Source organism: Dermacentor albipictus, chromosome 1 (assembly GCF_038994185.2).
Source record: "Dermacentor albipictus isolate Rhodes 1998 colony chromosome 1, USDA_Dalb.pri_finalv2, whole genome shotgun sequence".
Classification (NCBI taxonomy): domain Eukaryota; kingdom Metazoa; phylum Arthropoda; class Arachnida; order Ixodida; family Ixodidae; genus Dermacentor; species Dermacentor albipictus.
This window is the reverse complement of record NC_091821.1, coordinates 300,207,269-300,226,556: the sequence shown is the minus strand read 5'-3', so window position 1 is coordinate 300,226,556 and position 19,288 is coordinate 300,207,269. Positions and strand designations below refer to the sequence as shown.

The window sequence follows — 19,288 nt, the reverse complement described above, 5'->3', positions numbered from 1 at the left end:
GCCTCTTCCAAAAACAAAATCAGGCTACAGGTACTTGTTTACCGTGCTGTGTCCGGCTACCAAGTTTTCAGAAGCAATCCCTTTGAAAGAGCTCAGCTCCACCGAAGTAGAAGACGCGCTTTTGACAGTGTTTGCACGAGTTGGGTTTCCAGCCGAAATTCAGGCAGATCAAGGGTCAGTATTCAGGAGCGCACTGACTTCCACATTCTTGCAAAAATGCGGGGTAAAGTTAATACACAGTTCTGTCTATCACCCTCAGTCAAACAGTGTAGAGAGGCGGCATTCGGTGCTTAAGCGAGTTTTGCGTGCGCTCTGTTACGAGCACAAGGAGGACTGGGAGAACTGTCTGCCGTCAACTTTGTTTGCTTTGCGAACGGTTCCACATGAGGCGACAGGGTTCTCACCAGCAGAACTAGTGTATGGGAGGACACTCCGGTCTCCACTGAGAATGTTAAGAGAGATGTGGGAGGAAAGAGGGGAGAGTCCAACAGTGGTTGAATACGTGCTAAATTTACTGGAACGGCTAAGCGCAACCCAAGAACTAGTCGGAAAGAACATGGCAATAGCTTAAAAGAACGCCAAAGTCTATTACGACAAGAATGCGAGGCTTCGTACGTTTAAAGTCGACTTAACGATGAAAGCGGAAAAGTGTAGGTTTGGTTGTTCGCAGGTTACTTATCTGGGCCATGTTGTCGGTCAGGACATGAGACGGCCGGCTGAGCTGAAAATAGCTAGGATTGGAGAATTTTCTCAGCCGCGCCCGAAAACGGACCTTCGTTCATTATTTGGACTTGTGGGGTACTATCAACGGTACATTCCGAATTACTCGCAATTGGCAAGTCCATTAACAGACGCCCTCCGAAAGAGAGCACCGAGTAACGTACACTGGGATAAGGCTTCAAAGTGTTGTTTACACTGGCTTTACTTAACGAAAAATAACAAAAACATAGACGTTTCGCCACCTATGCGGGTGGCATCGTCAGTACACAATGGCAACAAATGAGAAATACATCCTATTTATCTATGAAACTGCCGTAAACATCCGGCAGGGGGCCACGGTTAGAGTTACATGAAGATTGATTACGACGGATGACCCATGATTCTACGAACTTTCTTGGGCCCCATCGGTGTTCCCGTGCTAGTGTGGTTACATTGTTAAAATTAAACATGTGTCCCTTTGATAAACAATAATCTACCAATTCTGTCTTGGCACGTGTAGCATGGGTGGCTTTCGTAGCATCTCTTAGATGTTCCTTGATACGGGTGCGACGTCGCCGCCCTGTCTCGCCAATGTAGCTGGCATCACAGTCCGAACAGTTGACCTTGTAGACGACACCACTTTGTTCGTCCGGAGGTGTGCGGTCCTTTGGCTTCGGGAACACGTTTCCCAACGTGTACGAGGGTTTAAACACAGTTCGAACACCTAAAGGTCGTAAAGCCCTGCGCACTGCTTCTGATACACCGCGCACATACGGAATGCACACAAAGGAAGCTGGCCTTTCGGCCTTGCTCTCACGAGGTTTTTGCATGCGGCGCTGCGTAACACTGACAAAGTGTTCAGGGTAACTCCGTTTATGCAATAGAGTGGCCACATTCGTTAATTCTTGCTCCCTCAAAGTTTGCGTTGACGAGAGCGCATCGCAACGAGACAGAAGAGTGCGTACCACGGCATGTTTGTGTTCTATAGGGTGGTGAGAGTCAAAACTCAGCACACTCCCGCTATCGCAAGATTTGCGATATACGGCTGTCTCCACCGAACCTCCTTCGCTCCGTTGTACCAGCACGTCTAGAAAGGCTAGGCTGCCACTCTTCTCCGTCTCACATGTAAATTGAATGGCAGGATGGACGGCGTTAAGCGCCTCATGCATGGCACGCAGGTTTTTCTTTTCGACAATCACAAAGGTGTCATCTACATAGCGGCAGTACATTTTGACAGGGAAGGGCAAGGACGTCATCACAGCCGTTTCCACGTGTTGCATTAACAGATCAGCCACGATTACAGAAACAGGACTACCCATCGGGACGCCTTCTATCTGGTGATATATGGTACCGGCAAACGAGAAATATGTTTGCTTCAAGCAGAACCTAAGGAGAATCATGATATCGTCAACAGTCAGGGAAGTACGGCTTTTTAACGTACAGTCCTCCTGCAGGCGTTTCTCAATAATATCCGTAGCCAACGCTATCGGCACATTCGTGAACAAGGACACTACATCGTAGGATACCATAACATCGTCGTCCCGAAGCTGCTGCTGGCGTACCGCGGTAACAAACTCTTTAGAATTCTTGACCGTGAACGTGCTCCCTTCCGCAAGCGGCTTTAAAATTTTGCCGTCCATCCTGCCATTCAATATACATGTGAGACGGAGAAGAGTGGCAGCCTTGCCTTTCTAGACGTGCTGGTACAACGGAGCGAAGGAGGTTCGGTGGAGACAGCCGTATATCGCAAATCTTGCGATAGCGGGAGTGTGCTGAGTTTTGACTCTCACCACCCTATAGAACACAAACATGCCGTGGTACGCACTCTCCTGTCTCGTTGCGATGCGCTCTCGTCAACGCAAACTTTGAGGGAGCAAGAATTAACGAATGTGGCCACTCTTTTTCATGAACGGAGTTACCCTGAACACTTTGTCAGTGTTACGCAGCGCCGCATGCAAAAACCTCGTGAGAGCAAGGCCGAAAGGCCAGCTTCCTTTGTGTGCATTCCGTATGGCCGCGGTGTATCAGAAGCAGTGCGCAGGGCTTTACGACCTTTAGGTGTTCTAACTGTGTTTAAACCCTCGTACACGTTGGGAAACGTGTTCCCGAAGCCAAAGGACCGCACACCTCCGGACGAACAAAGTAGTGTCGGCTACAAGGTCAACTGTTCGGACTGTGATGCCAGCTACACTGGCGAGACAGGGCGGCGACGTCGCACCCGTATCAAGGAACATCTAAGAGATGCTACGAAAGCCACCCATGCTACACGTGCCAAGACAGAATTGGTAGATCATTGTTTATCAAAGGGACACATGTTTGATTTTAACAATGTAACCACACTAGCACGGGAACACCGATGGAGCCCAAGAAAGTTCGTAGAATTATGGTTCATCCGTCGTAATCAATCTTCATGTAACTCTAACCGTGGCCCCCTGCCGGATGTTTACGGCAGTTTCATAGATAAATAGGATGTATTTCTCATTTGTTGCCATTGTGTACTGACGATGCCACCCGCATAGGTGGCGAAACGTCTATGTTTTTGTTATTTTTCGTTAAGTAAAGCCAGTGTAAACAACACTTTGAAGCATGAGTTCCCCTGGCTTTTGGAACATTTTCTCACGTATCCGATACAGTTACGGATGTACCCTTCTTGGCCCTTTGAGGAAATACATCGACCACGCTACGAAGATTGTCCGCCATGAATGCCACTTGCGTTTCAACTACAAGTGTCTGAACAGCAACGTTGTTCCCAAAAGCCTGCACTGCCGGACACTGGTCAACACGCCCTACGGACGCAAGCTTGCGAGAGGCTTCAGCCGGAATTGCTTAAAGGCCCGTATCTAGGAAAGCAAGCAGCAAATTAACCAGGCACGACGTCAAATCTGCAAATTTGAAGCTTGTCTTCGCGCAAAACTGCACGTTGCTGACTTCAGTGAGGTCCTGGTAGCAAGAGCGAAGGCAGAACTCCTCGAAAGGGAAAAGTACACGCATGCCCACAACAAGAAATTGACTACCCTTTTCCACAGTCTACCGCAAGGAAAGTTTGAGGCCACAAGTGTTCACAACCTTTCTGAAAAACGGCTGTCGCAAGACAAAGTGAGTGTTTTGTCGAAAGGGATGAACTTTGCTATCGCACCGCGGTTTGTTCCGAAACGCGATATTATAGTAGAAACGGAAGAATGTTTCCGTCACATGAAAGATACTGCAGCTGTATGCCTTGCTCGTAGCCGCATTGTGAACATTTTGGCAAATGCCCAGACGCCTCAGTTTAATTTAACCACTAAGGAGCGCGCAGCGCTTCATGACTTGAAGTCTGACACATCGGTCGTGGTCCTCGAAGCTGATAAGGGCGGAGGTATTGTAATAATGAACCGCAAGGACTACGATAGAAAAATGCAACTGCTTTTGGATGATCCTCTGCACTTTCAGAAGTTACAGCACGACCCCACTTCCACTTGCGAAAGGCAGTTGGTTGACTATTTGCGAAGCTTAAAAACGAAAGGAAGGGTCGACCAGTCGCTCTACCGTCGACTCTTTTCGTCTGACGGAGCTACGCCGAGAGCCTACGGGTTGCCAAAAGTTCACAAAGACGGCTGCCCCCTACGCCCTATTGCTTCTTTTGTTGGGTCGCCGACATACAACTTGTCTAAGCTTCTGGTTGAAATTTTAAAGCCGCTTGCGGAAGGGAGCACGTTCACGGTCAAGAATTCTAAAGAGTTTGTTACCGCGGTACGCCAGCAGCAGCTTCGGGACGACGATGTTATGGTATCCTACGATGTAGTGTCCTTGTTCACGAATGTGCCGATAGCGTTGGCTACGGATATTATTGAGAAACGCCTGCAGGAGGACTGTACGTTAAAAAACCGTACTTCCCTGACTGTTGACGATATCATGATTCTGCTTAGGTTCTGCTTGAAGCAAACATATTTCTCGTTTGCCGGTACCATATATCACCAGATAGAAGGCGTCCCGATGGGTAGTCCTGTTTCTGTAATCGTGGCTGATCTGTTAATGCAACACGTGGAAACGGCTGTGATGACGTCCTTGTCCTTCCCTGTCAAAATGTACTGCCGCTATGTAGATGACACCTTTGTGATTGTCGAAAAGAAAAACCTGCGTGCCATGCATGAGGCGCTTAATGCCGTCCATCCTGCCATTCAATTTACATGTGAGATGGAGAAGAGTGGCAGCCTAGCCTTTCTAGACGTGCTGGTACAACGGAGCGAAGGAGGTTCGGTGGAGACAGCCGTATATCGCAAATCTTGCGATACCGGGAGTGTGCTGAGTTTTGACTCTCACCACCCTATAGAACACAAACATGCCGTGGTACGCACTCTCCTGTCTCGTTGCGATGCGCTCTTGTCAACGCAAACTTTGAGGGAGCAAGAATTAACGAATGTGGCCACTCTTTTGCATAAACGGAGTTACCCTGAACACTTTGTCAGTGTTACGCAGCGCCGCATGCAAAAACCTCGTGAGAGCAAGGCCGAAAGGCCAGCTTCCTTTGTGTGCATTCCGTATGTCCGCGGTGTATCAGAAGCAGTGCGCAGGGCTTTACGACCTTTAGGTGTTCGAACTGTGTTTAAACCCTCGTACACGTTGGGAAACGTGTTCCCGAAGCCAAAGGACCGCACACCTCCGGACGAACAAAGTGGTGTCGTCTACAAGGTCAACTGTTCGGACTGTGATGCCAGCTACATTGGCGAGACAGGGCGGCGACGTCGCACCCGTATCAAGGAACATCTAAGAGATGCTACGAAAGCCACCCATGCTACACGTGCCAAGACAGAATTGGTAGATCATTGTTTATCAAAGGGACACATGTTTGATTTTGACAATGTAACCACACTAGCACGGGAACACCGATGGGGCCCAAGAAAGTTCGTAGAATCATGGTTCATCCGTCGTAATCAATCTTCATGTAACTCTAACCGTGGCCCCCTGCCGGATGTTTACGGCAGTTTCATAGATAAATAGGATGTATTTCTCATTTGTTGCCATTGTGTACTGACGATGCCACCGGCATAGGTGGCAAAACGTCTATGTTTTTGTTATTTTTCGCTGAGTAAAGCCAGTGTAAACAACACTTTGAAGCATGAGTTCCCCTGGCTTTTGGAACATTTTCTCACTGGGATAAGGACAAAGAGAACGCTTTCTAAAGTTTGAAAACGCTATTGGTTTCTCGCCCTGTGCTTCGCGCGCCAGACTACACAAAGGAATTCATAGTTCAATGCGACGCAAGCGACAGAGGTATGGGCGTGGTACTTATTCAGGTCGGCGACGATAACGAGGAGCATCCTATCCTCTATGCCAGCCGTAAACTAAATGTAAGGGAGGAAGCCTGCGGCGCTTCGGAGAAGGAATGCGCTTGTTTGGTTTGGGCCGCCCAGAAGTTGTCGTGTTACTTGTACGGAGCGAAGTTCATCTTCGAGACCGACCACTGTCCTCTGACGTGGCTTAATCAAATGTCACACAAAAACGGCCGCTTGCTCCGATGGAGCCTCACTCTCCAAGAGTACAACTTCTCCGTTAGATATAAGAAGGGAAAGTTGCATAGCAATGCGGATGGTTTGAGCAGGCTAATTTGAGTTCTGCGTTTGAGGGTCCCGCCTAAATTTTAGGGTTACTAGTGTTAACTTTATTGAGCGAAGACGATACCCTCTCATTTAGCAGAATTCCTGCCATGATTGCTGAATTCGTCTGCAGGAATTTGCTTCAGAAATTGGCATAGCGAAATGCAGCATTTTTTTTGTTTCTGCACTTGTGTTGTCGTTTTTTTGAAGCCTAGCGAGTCTAAGGTGAGAGCCAATGCACGTCATCTCGGCGCAGAGCCGTGTTGTGAGGTTCGTTTTGCAGTTGCCTGTCCTTGTTGGATGTTTTGGGGCGGTGACATCAATGCACAAGTGGTCGCTGCGAGCCAAGACATCAATCCCCCCCCCCCTGACCAGCAGCCGTTCTCTTCCTGCCTAGCGGTTGTCAGCGTTAGACAGTCGAAATTTTTCGGGCCATGGAGGCGCTGTTAAGAATGGTGAGCTACAAAGCAAGATTGCCACCCAATTGCGACAAGGGGGCAAGACGCGCATTCCGCACCCTCTCCGTCACTGTAGCTAGGAGGCGTTCGAAGAAGCGGCCTTTGTGCTGAAAACCGCCGCCTTCCTCCAGCCCCATCGACATTGTGACGGGACGAGTTCGGTGTGTGAACAATGGTTTCGGAGTTCCCCAACGTGGACCAGATATGACACGCATGGACAAGCTGCCGTGGGGAAGCCGTATTTTGGGGCTTCTCAGGCTCGTCCAGACGCAAGACAACGAGCTACCCTCGATGGGCGCCGATACTTCCCGGAACGGCGCCCCTCCAACGCCGGCGTCGGGCATCAGAACGCGGTTGCCTTTGTGTACGTAAACTGATCTGTGGAGCAGCGGCGAGTTGGTGATGAGTAAACGAACAGTCGCCGCCTCGTATGGCCGGCGGACCGAGTGTATAAAAACTGTTGTGCGAATGCTGGGGACACTTCTCTGGAGCAGTCATGTTAGACTGAGTCACTTCTCTCATGCAGTCATGTTGGACTGATACTCTTTTTCTCAAGCAGTCATGTTAGACTGATTTAATTTCTGTAAATAAACCCTTTTCCTCGTTCTCGATGAGAAGCAGTTCTTCACTTCATCAACGATCTCAGCGTAAATAAGTTGGACGACGGCATGGGCCAGCTACCTTCGAATTCATGCCGTACTCCAATCTTTGCAAAGGACCACGAGCGATGGGATTGAGCCCCCAATCCTGACACTACATATAGTAAAGATCGTGTTGGGAAGAAAAATAATTGAGGCATTCGTTAAACTACGGCAGACAACGACCTGACTACATATAGTAAAGATCGTGTTTGGAAGACAAATAATTAGGATGGTGATAGAATCAGCACTAATCCAGTGAATACAGGGAGTTATTTTAAACAATAAGCATTTTTTACAAAGAAGGCTATGAGCGCAGCAAACGCGGCGTTCTTGCAGCGTAGTTGCTAGCTACACAAGGAGGACATACTTTGACTCTAATAATGTGAGTTCCAGAAGACTAATTAAGAAAAAGTTTTTGATTATGTTAAGGCGGTAATTTACGGTGTAAGCGAGAAGTAAGAAGCCGAAATCGTTGAGGCGAGGTTTTACCCTGCGGGCAGCCAGAGCTGGCCCCATACGCGCCTGTGCCGGACCGAACTGATCGGCGGCACTTGTTTGTTATATAATTAACTTTCCTCTTAGAACCTTGGCAATAGCTGTTTACATAGCATAGTAGGAGGCCATCACATTTTCATGCAGTCCCCACTTTTAAAAATTTGGAAGTCGCACCTTATTTGAGATATTATACCCCTGTCACACGGCAGATCTAATGTCATCTCCAACGAATGACATTCGCTCGGAATGTCATTTGTTTACTGTCACACGGGAAAATGTAATGACATCCGTTGAAAATGACATTTTCAATCGAATGAGTTCGCCAAACTCATTCGCGTTCGTTTTGGAACGAAATGTGTACCCCCGACACCAGAAGCCTACCAATCAGCTTCTCAAACAATGTTTGTTTTTTCATCAGCTTCACAGACAGTACTCGTTTTTTAATAGTATAACAAAAAATAGCTGTTGTACTGTCAGTTTTATTCTATAAGCTTTTACTTTCATGACGTTTAAGAAATATACTCTCAATCCAGTGACTAGGCGGCCGTCTTTGGCTTTGGCTGTGGCAGTCGTGTTCGTTCGCACCAGCCGCGGCCTCTTGGTTATACCCGTGCGCGTTTATTGTGTGTTTTGCCATGTCAACGGCGCAAGACGGCGATACCGACGTTCGGAGTCGCGCACAGCGGTCTGAACAGGAGACTCGCACACTCATAAGAATATGGCAGGACCACTTGGGAGACCTGCGGCGCACGAAGAGGAATTCAAAAGTGTACGCGGCCATTCAAGAGGGGCTGCGCGCTGAAGGCGTCGACAAGCCTCTCAAGGCTATAAAGTCGAAAATAGAAAATTTGGGCAACAAATACAGGTAAGCATCGTGTCAACAACGCGATGGACAGCATTTTTGTGCTCCTTTATTTCAGTCGCACATCGATTTGAATACCACGTTGCATTCGCGGCTGGTGCGGTTGCATGCTTGCCGCCTGACGTTGACGACTGTTCACAATTCGGCACCTAGTTAACGTTTGATTGTTGCCGCCGAAATTTGAGTGTCATTTTTCTGTCGCAAAAATTGGCGCGGAAACCGGAAAACCTAACGTGTGACCCAGCATTAGACGCCTGCACGCTGTAGCAAATGTGAGAGACGCGCTTCGCTAAGGACCTTCCAAGCGGCCACACCGCTCCGCAGACGCACCGCTTCTGTCGCAGTTACCGAACGCGCCTAGACGCTGCTTCGCAGATTAGTGAAGTGGTAAAAGGAGCCAAGAGAGAATGTGGAAAACACTAGATGAAGTTATGCGAACTGCTTGACATGCACCGAGATAAAGCTATCGGTAATTGTATGCAATAAACATTGAAAATCGAGAAATAAACAATCTAAGCGTTAACATGCAGCCGATATGGTAGTAACAACTATAGCATCTTGTTTTGTCCTTTAAACATCGGTGTTGGGCTAGCCAGTGTCTGGTCCTCACAATAGCAAAGTCAGTGCAGTTTCAAAATCATACAAAACCACGCAACACACAAACATCTGTGAACCAGTCTTCATTAACTAGTTGCACTGAAATGACCAGTCACCAAGTGATTGACATACATTTTCAACGCAACTGGAGCCAGTGCATTTATTTTCTCTGGAGTGAAGTAAAACCAAGTGATGTGGAAAACATTTCATAGGAATTTTCTACAATGACGCTTTGTTTTTTTTTTTTTACTGCAGAGACCTGTGCAAGAAACGCTGTACCGGCCAAGGTGCAATTGCATGGAAGTATTTCTGGGAGCTACATGGATTCCTCGGAACACTTCCCGTTAATGATAAATCATTGACAGACGAAATTGGCTGCAGCGGCGCAACTGTTGAAGAGGTAAATGCCATACCCACTTTTTGCTTGTGGACATTTTCAGTACAATGTTTTTCTCATGTTAATGTTTTCGTGTGTTTCAGCTCGTTCATGACATGGTGCATGGCACGCACTGCGACTCTGAGGATGTGCTTGATGACATCGCCAGCCACCCACCATCGCCAGAAGCATCACAGCGCAGTGAGGACGCCGTTGTGCCAATAGCAGAAATGGATGGGCCAGTACCAGAAACGGATGTGCCACCTGCCAATTCCACTGCCTTTCCTGCCAATGCGCCTGGCATTGGCAGGAAAACGCCAGTAGGAAGAAGACCTCAGAAGGAATCCTTACTGGCACAAATGATTGAAGAGCAAAAGAAAATGAGACTGGCGTACGAGAGATCGAAAGAAAAAGAAAACTCTTATCGCGAACGTGTTCTTCTGCTGCACGAGAAGGCTGCTGAGCGAGAAGAAAGATTGATTTCGATCTTAGCAGACCTCAGCAAAAAATAAATGACTTCTGAGCCGTTCCACTTTCTTCTGTTATTCTTTTGCAAGAAACTTGTAATGACTGCGCATGCATGTCGAGCAACTGGCTTGTACATAGCTTCAAATGACCAATTACTAACAACTGTTGGAAGCAAGATGTACTGATGTTTAACTTCCCTAGTTGCTGATCACATAATATGTATGAAGTACACGTGTGATATTCACATTGGAACTGAAAGTTGCACTACAGCACAAGAGTTTGCCAGATGGGGAAGATGCAGAAGAAATTAGTGTTCAAAAAGTTAATGAGCATAAAATGTGTAGTTGAGATCTGGTGCTTTGCTAACGTGAATACCAGGTGATATTCACATAAAAACAGATCTCAACTACCCGTCTTATGCTTGTTAACTCTTCGCACACTGATTGCTGCTGTATCTTCCCCATCTGACAAACTTTTATGCTCAACAACACAGGTGTTGTCACAACATGTAAAACAATGACATTTTCTAGTACACTTGGTCCCTTCTGTTCCAACATGTGCTGTTCATCATCACACGGAACGCCTGCTGCAACACCATCACTGTTGTGTGCATTTTATTGGGCCAGCTTGCAAAAATAATTTGCCAGCGCGGCCCTGACTTCTCTGCCTTCACCACTGACGGCTTCAGTGCTGTGCATAGGCTGAGGGTAGTGCAGGTTGAAGTTGTGCATCTCTTGCTCCCATTGTTGTTCGATCGGGTCTTTAAGCATTTCACAAATGTTGTGGAGAACGCAAGCAGCTCGGATGGCTTGTTTCGCCGTCCTGATCTTGCATTCCATCCTCTTTGAAGTATATCTGAAACGGGCTTTCAGCCGTCCAAAAGCATTTTCAACTATTCTCCTCGTTTTTGACAATTGGTAATTAAAAACTGCTTCCCGAGATCCTGCAACAGCATTTGCAAATGGCTTGAGGAGGTTCGGGGTCAAAGGGAATGCCTGGTCGCAAAGTATTAGAGGACCCACTCTTGTGCCCTCAATTCGTGATAAAGGCGACTTGAAAAAGTCACTTTCCACCAAGTTGTGGAGCTCGGAGCGGCCGTAAACATAGGCATCATGGCACCTGCCGGGGCTCCCCACATTGATGTATCTGAACAGGTACTGATGATCTACCAGTGCCAACAGTATGATGCTGTGCCTGCATAAAAGGAAAAAGAAAAAAAGAAGCCTTCATAAGCAATCTGTAGCCACCTTAAATGCAGAAATGAGTGTCACAGTTTGTTCAGAAAGGAATTTATTATTTATCACAGGTACTAGTAAATACATAGTAGCAAGGCTGTTGAAAACAGCAAACAGTTGGCTTTGAAACAGGTATGTAGTGCTTTTTAACGTGCACAAAGGTGGACGAAATATATGAAGAAAGCTTACCACCCTTTGTAGTTGTAGTAGTCAGCGGCGTGCTCCGTTGGCGGCGATATAGCGATATGGCAGCCATCCAAGGCGCCGATGGCTTGTGGAAATCCGCTCAAAGCGTAGAACCGTTTTATATGTTCTTGCATTTCTTCGCGACGGACCATACGAAGCCAGCGATGCTCCAGCACCTTAATGACCGCCGCAAAGAATTCGCGATAAGCGACGTTTACTGTAGAACGCCCGACGCCAAACAGATGTGCGATGGTAGCATCTTCTGCTGTGGAGCGAAGACGGTACAATCCGATGGCGACTCGTTTGTCCACGGTCACAGCCTGACGCATATTTGTGTCCTGACGTTCCAGTTCACCCCGCAATGAGTCCACAAGGTAGCGGAACGTGGAAGGTGTCACGCGGAACGACTGTTTGAAGTGCGCTTCGCCCAAGTGCGGTAGGGTATCCTCGAACCACCTCTCGTTGCGCTGAAAAGCCCATCGTTCCCGATGTATCGGAGACGAAGCAGCCACAATGGCAGCCATTGCGAACGAGTTCGCGCAAAGTCGTTCTTCATACTCCCTGGAAATGGCTTCCTGCGCTTCCAACTCTAGCGTAAGCTGCCTTTCTTCGCTACGATGTTTGGCCCGCATGCACATAAGAGCAGCGATGACACGCAATTGCCTTTCTCTTGTCTCTTCAGCAGAGGTAGCGGTAGCGCCTGTCGTGCTTTCCGCCATGTTGTTTACCTGATCTTGGGCTTGGCTTGACTCGACTTTTAGTTGCCAGTGTCGACGAGTTAGTGATCCGAAGTACGGTGTGAAATGGAGGGTCACTCATTCCGACGTATTTTAGCATATTAGTAAATAATCACTGAATAACATTAGGTATGACGCTATGTTTGCTTCTTTTTTTTTACTATCGTCATTGTCATCATTCTCAAATGGCATTCGTTTTCGCCGTGTGACAGCGCGCGGCGATAATGACATTAAACCTCAACAAATGTCATTCGTTGTAAATGACATTAGATCTGCCGTGTGACAATTTCAACGCTTACTCTAGGCAATCTCAAAAATAAGCGCGCCGGGAGCGCACACAAGCGTTCTAACGATGAAATCTCAACTTTTTTTTCATCTCCTTCCTGAACTTTGCGACATGAATTCATTACATTTCGTAATTGAACTTTGTTGAGCGACGGTAATGAATGATTATCTGGTGTGTTACGCACTTACCGTTGTGTAATGTGTGGATTTGCGTAGGTTTCTGGCTTTCCTGTTCAGTGCGTCGAGTTCACTGGAGTCCCAAGCCCACATTAGCGCGAAGTTTGCTTGACGAAAAATTTACAATTTACCTCCGACAACCCGGCAGCATTGAAGTGTCGGTTTGCTCTAGAAGCATAATCTGTCTCAATATCTCTTGGAGAGGAGCAGAACAATCGTTAAGTGTAGAAGGACGACGTTCTATGCCACTGGAGAAATTTCAACGGTGCGTGATCGGACTTCCCGCTAGCATTTTAAAGTTTTATTGCAGACTGAAAAATATGTGGGCTTCAGTACTTGCGTGGTTTCATAATATTGTCACGTGGTAGTGACGGTGAAGAAAGAAGCAATAACACAGTAGCAATACTGTGAACGAGAAAACTAACTTTTATTGGGCGAACCTGTGCCCACAAAAACAGGCTACACTTATAGCACAACGATAGCGGCGAACACGGTCGGCGATCGTCGGAAAAAAACCGATCAGCGGGTCAAGCGCGTCGGCTTTTATAGATCAGTCGTCGAATGTTCCAGATTACCTGATGGGACCCGCGTATCTTCCACAAAGTTCTACACCATTCGTGTCACGCGATGAAATCTGATAACACAAGGTTCGGCGACAACAGACGCGCGGATAGAAGCATCGGTAACTTTCCAGAAACTTCGGATACATGCAAGCGCGTCCCGCGCTGCGCGATAAGATTTGTTAGGCGGTGAAACCTGGTCGCCCGATAAATATAAATACACGTGTCAATACCCCCCTCTTAAAAAGCATCGTCCCGATGCTACAAAGAGAGCGAAACACAAAGGGACACTTATTAAACATAAGTAACAAAACAACGAAAAGAAATAAAGTCCAAAGGTCAGTTACGCGAAGTACGAAAGTCCGTCAACGCTGGTGGTACGGCTTGAGCCGCACAACGTGGACAATTTCAGGTCGTGAGCGGCGCCGCTGTGACAGCGAAATGCCGTCTGGCACGACCTCGTAGTCCAGTGCACCAATACGTCGGATGATCTTGTACGGTCCAAAATAGCGACGCAAAAGCTTCTCGCTCAGTCCTCGTCGGCGTATAGGGGTCCATACCCAAACACGGTCGCCGGGCTGGTACTCGACGAAGCGTCGTCGGAGATTGTAGTGTCGGCTGTCGGTCCTCTGCTGGTTTTTGATTCGCAGGCGGGCGAGCTGTCGGGCTTCTTCGGCGCGCTGGAGATAGGTAGCGACGTCAAGATTCTCTTCGTCCGTTACGTGCGGCAGCATGGCGTCGAGCGTCGTCGTCGGGCTCCTGCCGTAAACCAACTTGAACGGCGTGATCTGTGTTGTTTCTTGCACCGCCGTGTTATAAGCGAATGTTACGTACGGCAGGACGGCATCCCAGGTCTTGTGTTCGACGTCGACGTACATCGCTAGCATGTCGGCGAGGGTCTTATTCAGCCGCTCCGTAAGACCATTCGTCTGCGGGTGGTAAGCCGTTGTCCTCCTGTGCCTTGTCTGACTGTATTTCAGAATGGCTTGGGTGAGCTCCGCTGTAAAGGCCGTTCCTCGGTCGGTGATGAGGACTTCTGGGGCGCCATGTCGCAGCAGGATGTTTTCGATAAAGAATTTCGCCACTTCGGCTGCGCTACCTTTCGGCAGTGCTTTTGTTTCAGCGAAGCGGGTGAGGTAGTCCGTCGCCACGACGATCCACTTATTTCCGGTTATTGACGTCGGAAAGGGTCCCAGCAAGTCCATCCCGATCTGCTGGAATGGTCGGCAAGGGGGCTCGATTGGCTGTAGTAATCCGGCTGGCCTTGTCGGCGGTGTCTTGCGTCGCTGACAGTCTCGGCATGTTCTGACATAACGGGCGACCTCGGTGGTCAGGCGCGGCCAGTAATACTTTTCTTGTATCCTTGATAGTGTCCGGGAAAATCCGAGGTGTCCAGCGGTCGGATCGTCATGTAGGGCATGCAATACTTCTGGACGAAGTCCAGACGGGACAACAAGAAGGTAATTGGCGCGGACTGGCGAGAAGTTCTTCTTCACGAGTAGACTGTCTTGAAGCGTGAAGGAAGATAATCCGCGCTTAAATGCCCTGGGGACAACGTCGGTGTGCCCTTCCAAATAATCGACGAGGCCTTTAAGTTCCGGGTCCGCTCGTTGTTGTTCGGCGAAGTCTTCCGCGCTTATTATTCCAAGGAAGGCGTCGTCATCCTCGTCATCTTGCGGCGGCGGGTCAATGGGGGCGCGGGATAGGCAATCGGCGTCTGAGTGTTTTCGTCCGGACTTGTATGTTACGGTGATGTCGTATTCTTGTAGTCTGAGGCTCCACCGTGCCAGCCGTCCTGAGGGATCCTTTAAATTCGCTAGCCAACACAAGGCGTGATGGTCGCTGACGACTTTGAATGGCCTGCCATATAGGTAAGGGCGAAATTTCGCTGTAGCCCAAACGATGGCGAGGCATTCCTTTTCGGTTGTAGAATAATTGCCTTCCGCTTTTGACAACGACCGGCTAGCGTAAGCTATCACGTGTTCATGTCCATCTTTTCTCTGGACCAGGACGGCGCCGAGGCCTAGGCTACTGGCGTCAGTGTGGATTTCGGTATCGGCGTGATCGTCGAAGTGCGCAAGTACGGGCGGCGACTGCATGCGTCGTTTGAGTTCTTGAAATGCCTCGGCCTGCAGCGTTTCCCACTTGAACTCGACGTCGCATTTAGTTAGCTGCGTCAGCGGCTCAGCGATGCGTGAAAAGTCCTTGACAAAGCGCCTATAGTAGGCACACATGCCAAGGAATCTGCGCACTGCCTTCTTGTCGATTGGCTGCGGGAACTTTGCGATGGCAGCTGTCTTCTGCGGGTCGGGGCGTACTCCAGATTTGCTGATGACATGGCCTAGGAATAGAAGCTCATCGTAAGCGAAGTGACACTTTTCCGGCTTCAGGGTGAGCCCTGATGACTTGATGGCCTCTAATACTGTCGCAAGCCGCTTAAGGTGATCGTCGAAATTTCCGGCGAAGACGACGACGTCATCCAAGTAAACAAGACAGGTCTGCCACTTCAATCCTGCTAAAACCGTGTCCATCACGCGCTGGAACGTTGCAGGCGCCGAGCACAGTCCAAATGGCATAACCTTGAATTCATAGAGGCCGTCTGGCGTGATGAAGGCGGTCTTTTCGCGATCCCTTTCGTCGACTTCTATTTGCCAGTAGCCAGACTTGAGGTCCATCGATGAGAAGTATTTAGCATTGCAGAGCCGATCTAATGCGTCGTCTATCCGTGGGAGGGGGTATACGTCTTTCTTCGTGATTTTGTTCAGTCGACGATAATCGACGCAGAAACGTAGGGTTCCGTCCTTTTTCTTCACTAAAACAACTGGAGACGCCGACGGGCTTTTCGACGGCTGGATGATGTCGTCGCGCAGCATTTCGTCGACTTGTTGTCTTATAGCTTCGCGTTCTCGCGTCGAAACTCGGTAAGGGCTCTGGCGTAGTGGTCGAGCGCTCTCTTCGGTGATTATGCGATGCTTTGCGACTGGTGTTTGTCGAATCCTTGATGACGTCGAAAAGCAGTCTTTGTATCGTCGAAGCAGACTTCTGAGCTGTTGCTGCTTAATCACGGGGAGACTTGGATTTATGTTGAAGTCTGGCTCGGGAACTACGGTCGTCGGGGTAGATGCAACAGAATCCGAGAGGACGAAGGCATCGCTGGTTTCCTGTATTTCCTCGATGAATGCGATCGTCGTGCCCTTGTTGATGTGCTTGAACTCCTGGCTGAAGTTTGTCAGCAACACTCTAGTGTTTCCTCCGTGCAGTCGAGCGATCCCTCTTGCGACGCAAATTTCACGGTCGAGTAGTAGACGTTGGTCGCCTTCGATGACGCCTTCTACGTCAGCGGGTGTTTCGGTGCCGACCGAAATAACGATGCTGGAGCGAGGCGGGATGCTCACTTGATCTTCGAGCACACTCAAGGCGTGGTGGCTACAAGGGCGCTCCGATGGTATCGCTTGATCTTCCGACAGCGTTATTGACTGCGACTTCAGGTCGATGATGGCGCCGTGTTGGTTCAGGAAGTCCATGCCGAGAATGACGTCTCGTGAACACTGTTGCAGGATAACGAAGGTGGCAGGGTAAGTCCGGTCATGAATGGTAATTCTTGCCGTGCAGATTCCAGTCGGCGTAATGAGGTGCCCTCCAGCGGTCCGAATTTGGGGGCCCTCCCATGCAGTCTTAACCTTCTTCAACTGGGCGGCGATGCGTCCACTCATTACGGAGTAATCGGCCCCTGTGTCGACTAAGGCAGTGACTGCGTGGCCGTCGAGAAGCACGTCAAGGTCGGTGGTTCTTTGTCTGGCGTTGCAGTTAGGTCGTGGCGTCGGATCACGGCTGCGTCGTGTTGAACTGAAGCTGGAACGTCGCTTCGTCAGGTCGTCTTTCGTCGGTGTAATCTTGGCTTCCTGACTTCGTCGGGACGGCGGCGTGTCGTCATTAGGTCGTCGAGACGGTTTCTTCGTCGTCTTCGTCGGCGGCGGAGGATCTTCGTCAATTCGACGAACAGCAACCGCACCTCCATCGGTTGCTGCTTTTAGTTTTCCGGATATGGGCTCGCAGAGCGGCCCCGGGCTGGGCCGTTGTATGGTCGGTGCTGCGGCGACAGGTAGCGGCCTGGTGACGGCGAACGGGACGGTCGTCGAGGGCTCCACTGAGTAGCGGCGAGGTAATCGGCGATGTCACGAGGGCGTTCACCTTCCCTCGGGCGCTGTGCGTTCACGGCGAAGCCTCGCAATCCCAGGTCGCGGTATGGGCATCGGCGGTACACGTGCCCGGCTTCGCCGCAGTGGTAGCAGAGCGGGCGGTGGTCGGGGGCGCGCCAAATGTCCGTCTTCCTCGCGTAGGTGCGCTGGGCGACGGGTGGGCGTGCTGGCGGCGGCGGCGGTGGACGACGGAATTGCGGCGTTACAGGGACCTGGCGTTGTCGCGGAGGGGGAGCTTCACGGCGTGCGATGGCGGCGTAAGTCATCGCTTCTGGCTGGGGCTGCGGTAATTGTGGTTGCACCTCAGAAACTCCTAGCGATCGGTGCACCTCTTCCTTCACGACATCTGCGATCGAGGCCACTTGAGGCTGCGACGATGGCAAGACCTTGCGCAGTTCTTCGCGCACGATGGCCCTGATGGTCTCGCATAAATCGTCCGTGGCCAGTGATTGAATTCCGGAGTAGCTTGTTGGCTTGGTGCGTCGGTCAAATTGCCGGTTCCGCAATTCCAGTGTCTTCTCGATGCTCGTCGCCTCATGAAGAAACTCGTCGACGGTCTTCGGTGGACTTCTTGCCATACCGGCGAAAAGTTCCTCCTTTACGCCACGCATCAGTAGACGTACTTTCTTCTCCTCAGACATTTCTGGGTCGGCGTGGCGGAACAGACGGCTCATTTCCTCAGTGAAAATCGCGATCGTCTCATTCGGCAGCTGCGCTCTTGTCTCCAGTAGAGCTTGGGCTCGCTCTTTTCGCACGACGCTTTGAAATGTTTTCAGGAAGCCGCTTCGGAAGAGGTCCCACGTCGTCAAGGTGGCTTCTCGATTCTCGAACCACGTCTTGGCGACGTCCTCCAATGCGAAATAGACATGTCGTAGCTTGTCCTCGCTTGCCCAGTTGTTAAACGTAGCGACCCTCTCATACGTTTCCAGCCAGGTTTCCGGGTCCTCAAATGTGGAACCGCGGAACGTCGGTGGTTCCCTGGGCTGCTGCAGGACGATGGGGGACGCTGGGGCTGCCATTGCGGTTGCCTTGGCCACAATCTTCTTGGTCTTCTCAGGTAGAAGTCCGTGCTCCGGGGGCAGCTGTTGAAGACGGCGGCTTGCTCGGTGGTCCGGGATTACGTTGGTGTTCTGTTCGCGGTCTGGGCTGGGATCACGGCTTGTCGGGGGCGTCCTGTACATGGACGAAAAGCACCTCCACCAGATGTCACGTGGTAGTGACGGTGAAGAAAGAAGCAATAACACAGTAGCAATACTGTGAACGAGAAAACTAACTTTTATTGGGCGAACCTGTGCCCACAAAAACAGGCTACACTTATAGCACAACGATAGCGGCGAACACGGTCGGCGATCGTCGGAAAAAAACCGATCAGCGGGTCAAGCGCGTCGGCTTTTATAGATCAGTCGTCGAATGTTCCAGATTACCTGATGGGACCCGCGTGTCTTCCACAAAGTTCTACACCATTCGTGTCACGCGATGAAATCTGATAACACAAGGTTCGGCGACAACAGACGCGCGGATAGAAGCATCGGTAACTTTCCAGAAACTTCGGATACATGCAAGCGCGTCCCGCGCTGCGCGATAAGATTTGTTAGGCGGTGAAACCTGGTCGCCCGATAAATATAAATACACGTGTCAATATCAGAAAACAGCGCTGCATTGCGAAAAAAAGAATGAAAGAACACACACAAAAGGACAAGTTGGACATTTGGTTTTGTCGAGTGATTGCTATGCAGTGTT

The 19,288-nt window shown here is 49.7% G+C and overlaps 2 protein-coding genes across 2 annotated transcripts in view; one reads left to right on the top strand and one right to left on the bottom strand.

The window, feature by feature from the left end:
* The window catches only part of LOC135916812 (phospholipid-transporting ATPase ABCA3-like), a 420,918-nt gene that overhangs the window by 191,331 nt on the left and 210,299 nt on the right, over window positions 1–19,288 (bottom strand). The gene's annotated exons all lie outside the window — the stretch shown is intronic.
* On the top strand, window positions 8,502–11,371 carry LOC139054973 (uncharacterized). Its single transcript, XM_070532681.1, has 4 exons — window positions 8,502–8,731; window positions 9,581–9,725; window positions 9,806–10,021; window positions 11,324–11,371. Exons 1-4 carry the CDS (start codon window positions 8,502–8,504, stop codon window positions 11,369–11,371), a joined length of 639 nt encoding a protein of 212 aa, XP_070388782.1.

Bases quoted from the DNA above. Each gene is read 5' to 3' on its own strand.
- LOC139054973 (XM_070532681.1), top strand. From the start codon at position 8,502: ATGTCAACGGCGCAAGACGGCGATACCGACGTTCGGAGTCGCGCACAG. The intron at 9,726-9,805 runs GTAAATGCCATA...CGTGTGTTTCAG, and splicing joins GCGGCGCAACTGTTGAAGAG to CTCGTTCATGACATGGTGCA. The intron at 10,022-11,323 runs GTAGGAAGAAGA...GTATCTGAACAG, and splicing joins GCATTGGCAGGAAAACGCCA to GTACTGATGATCTACCAGTG.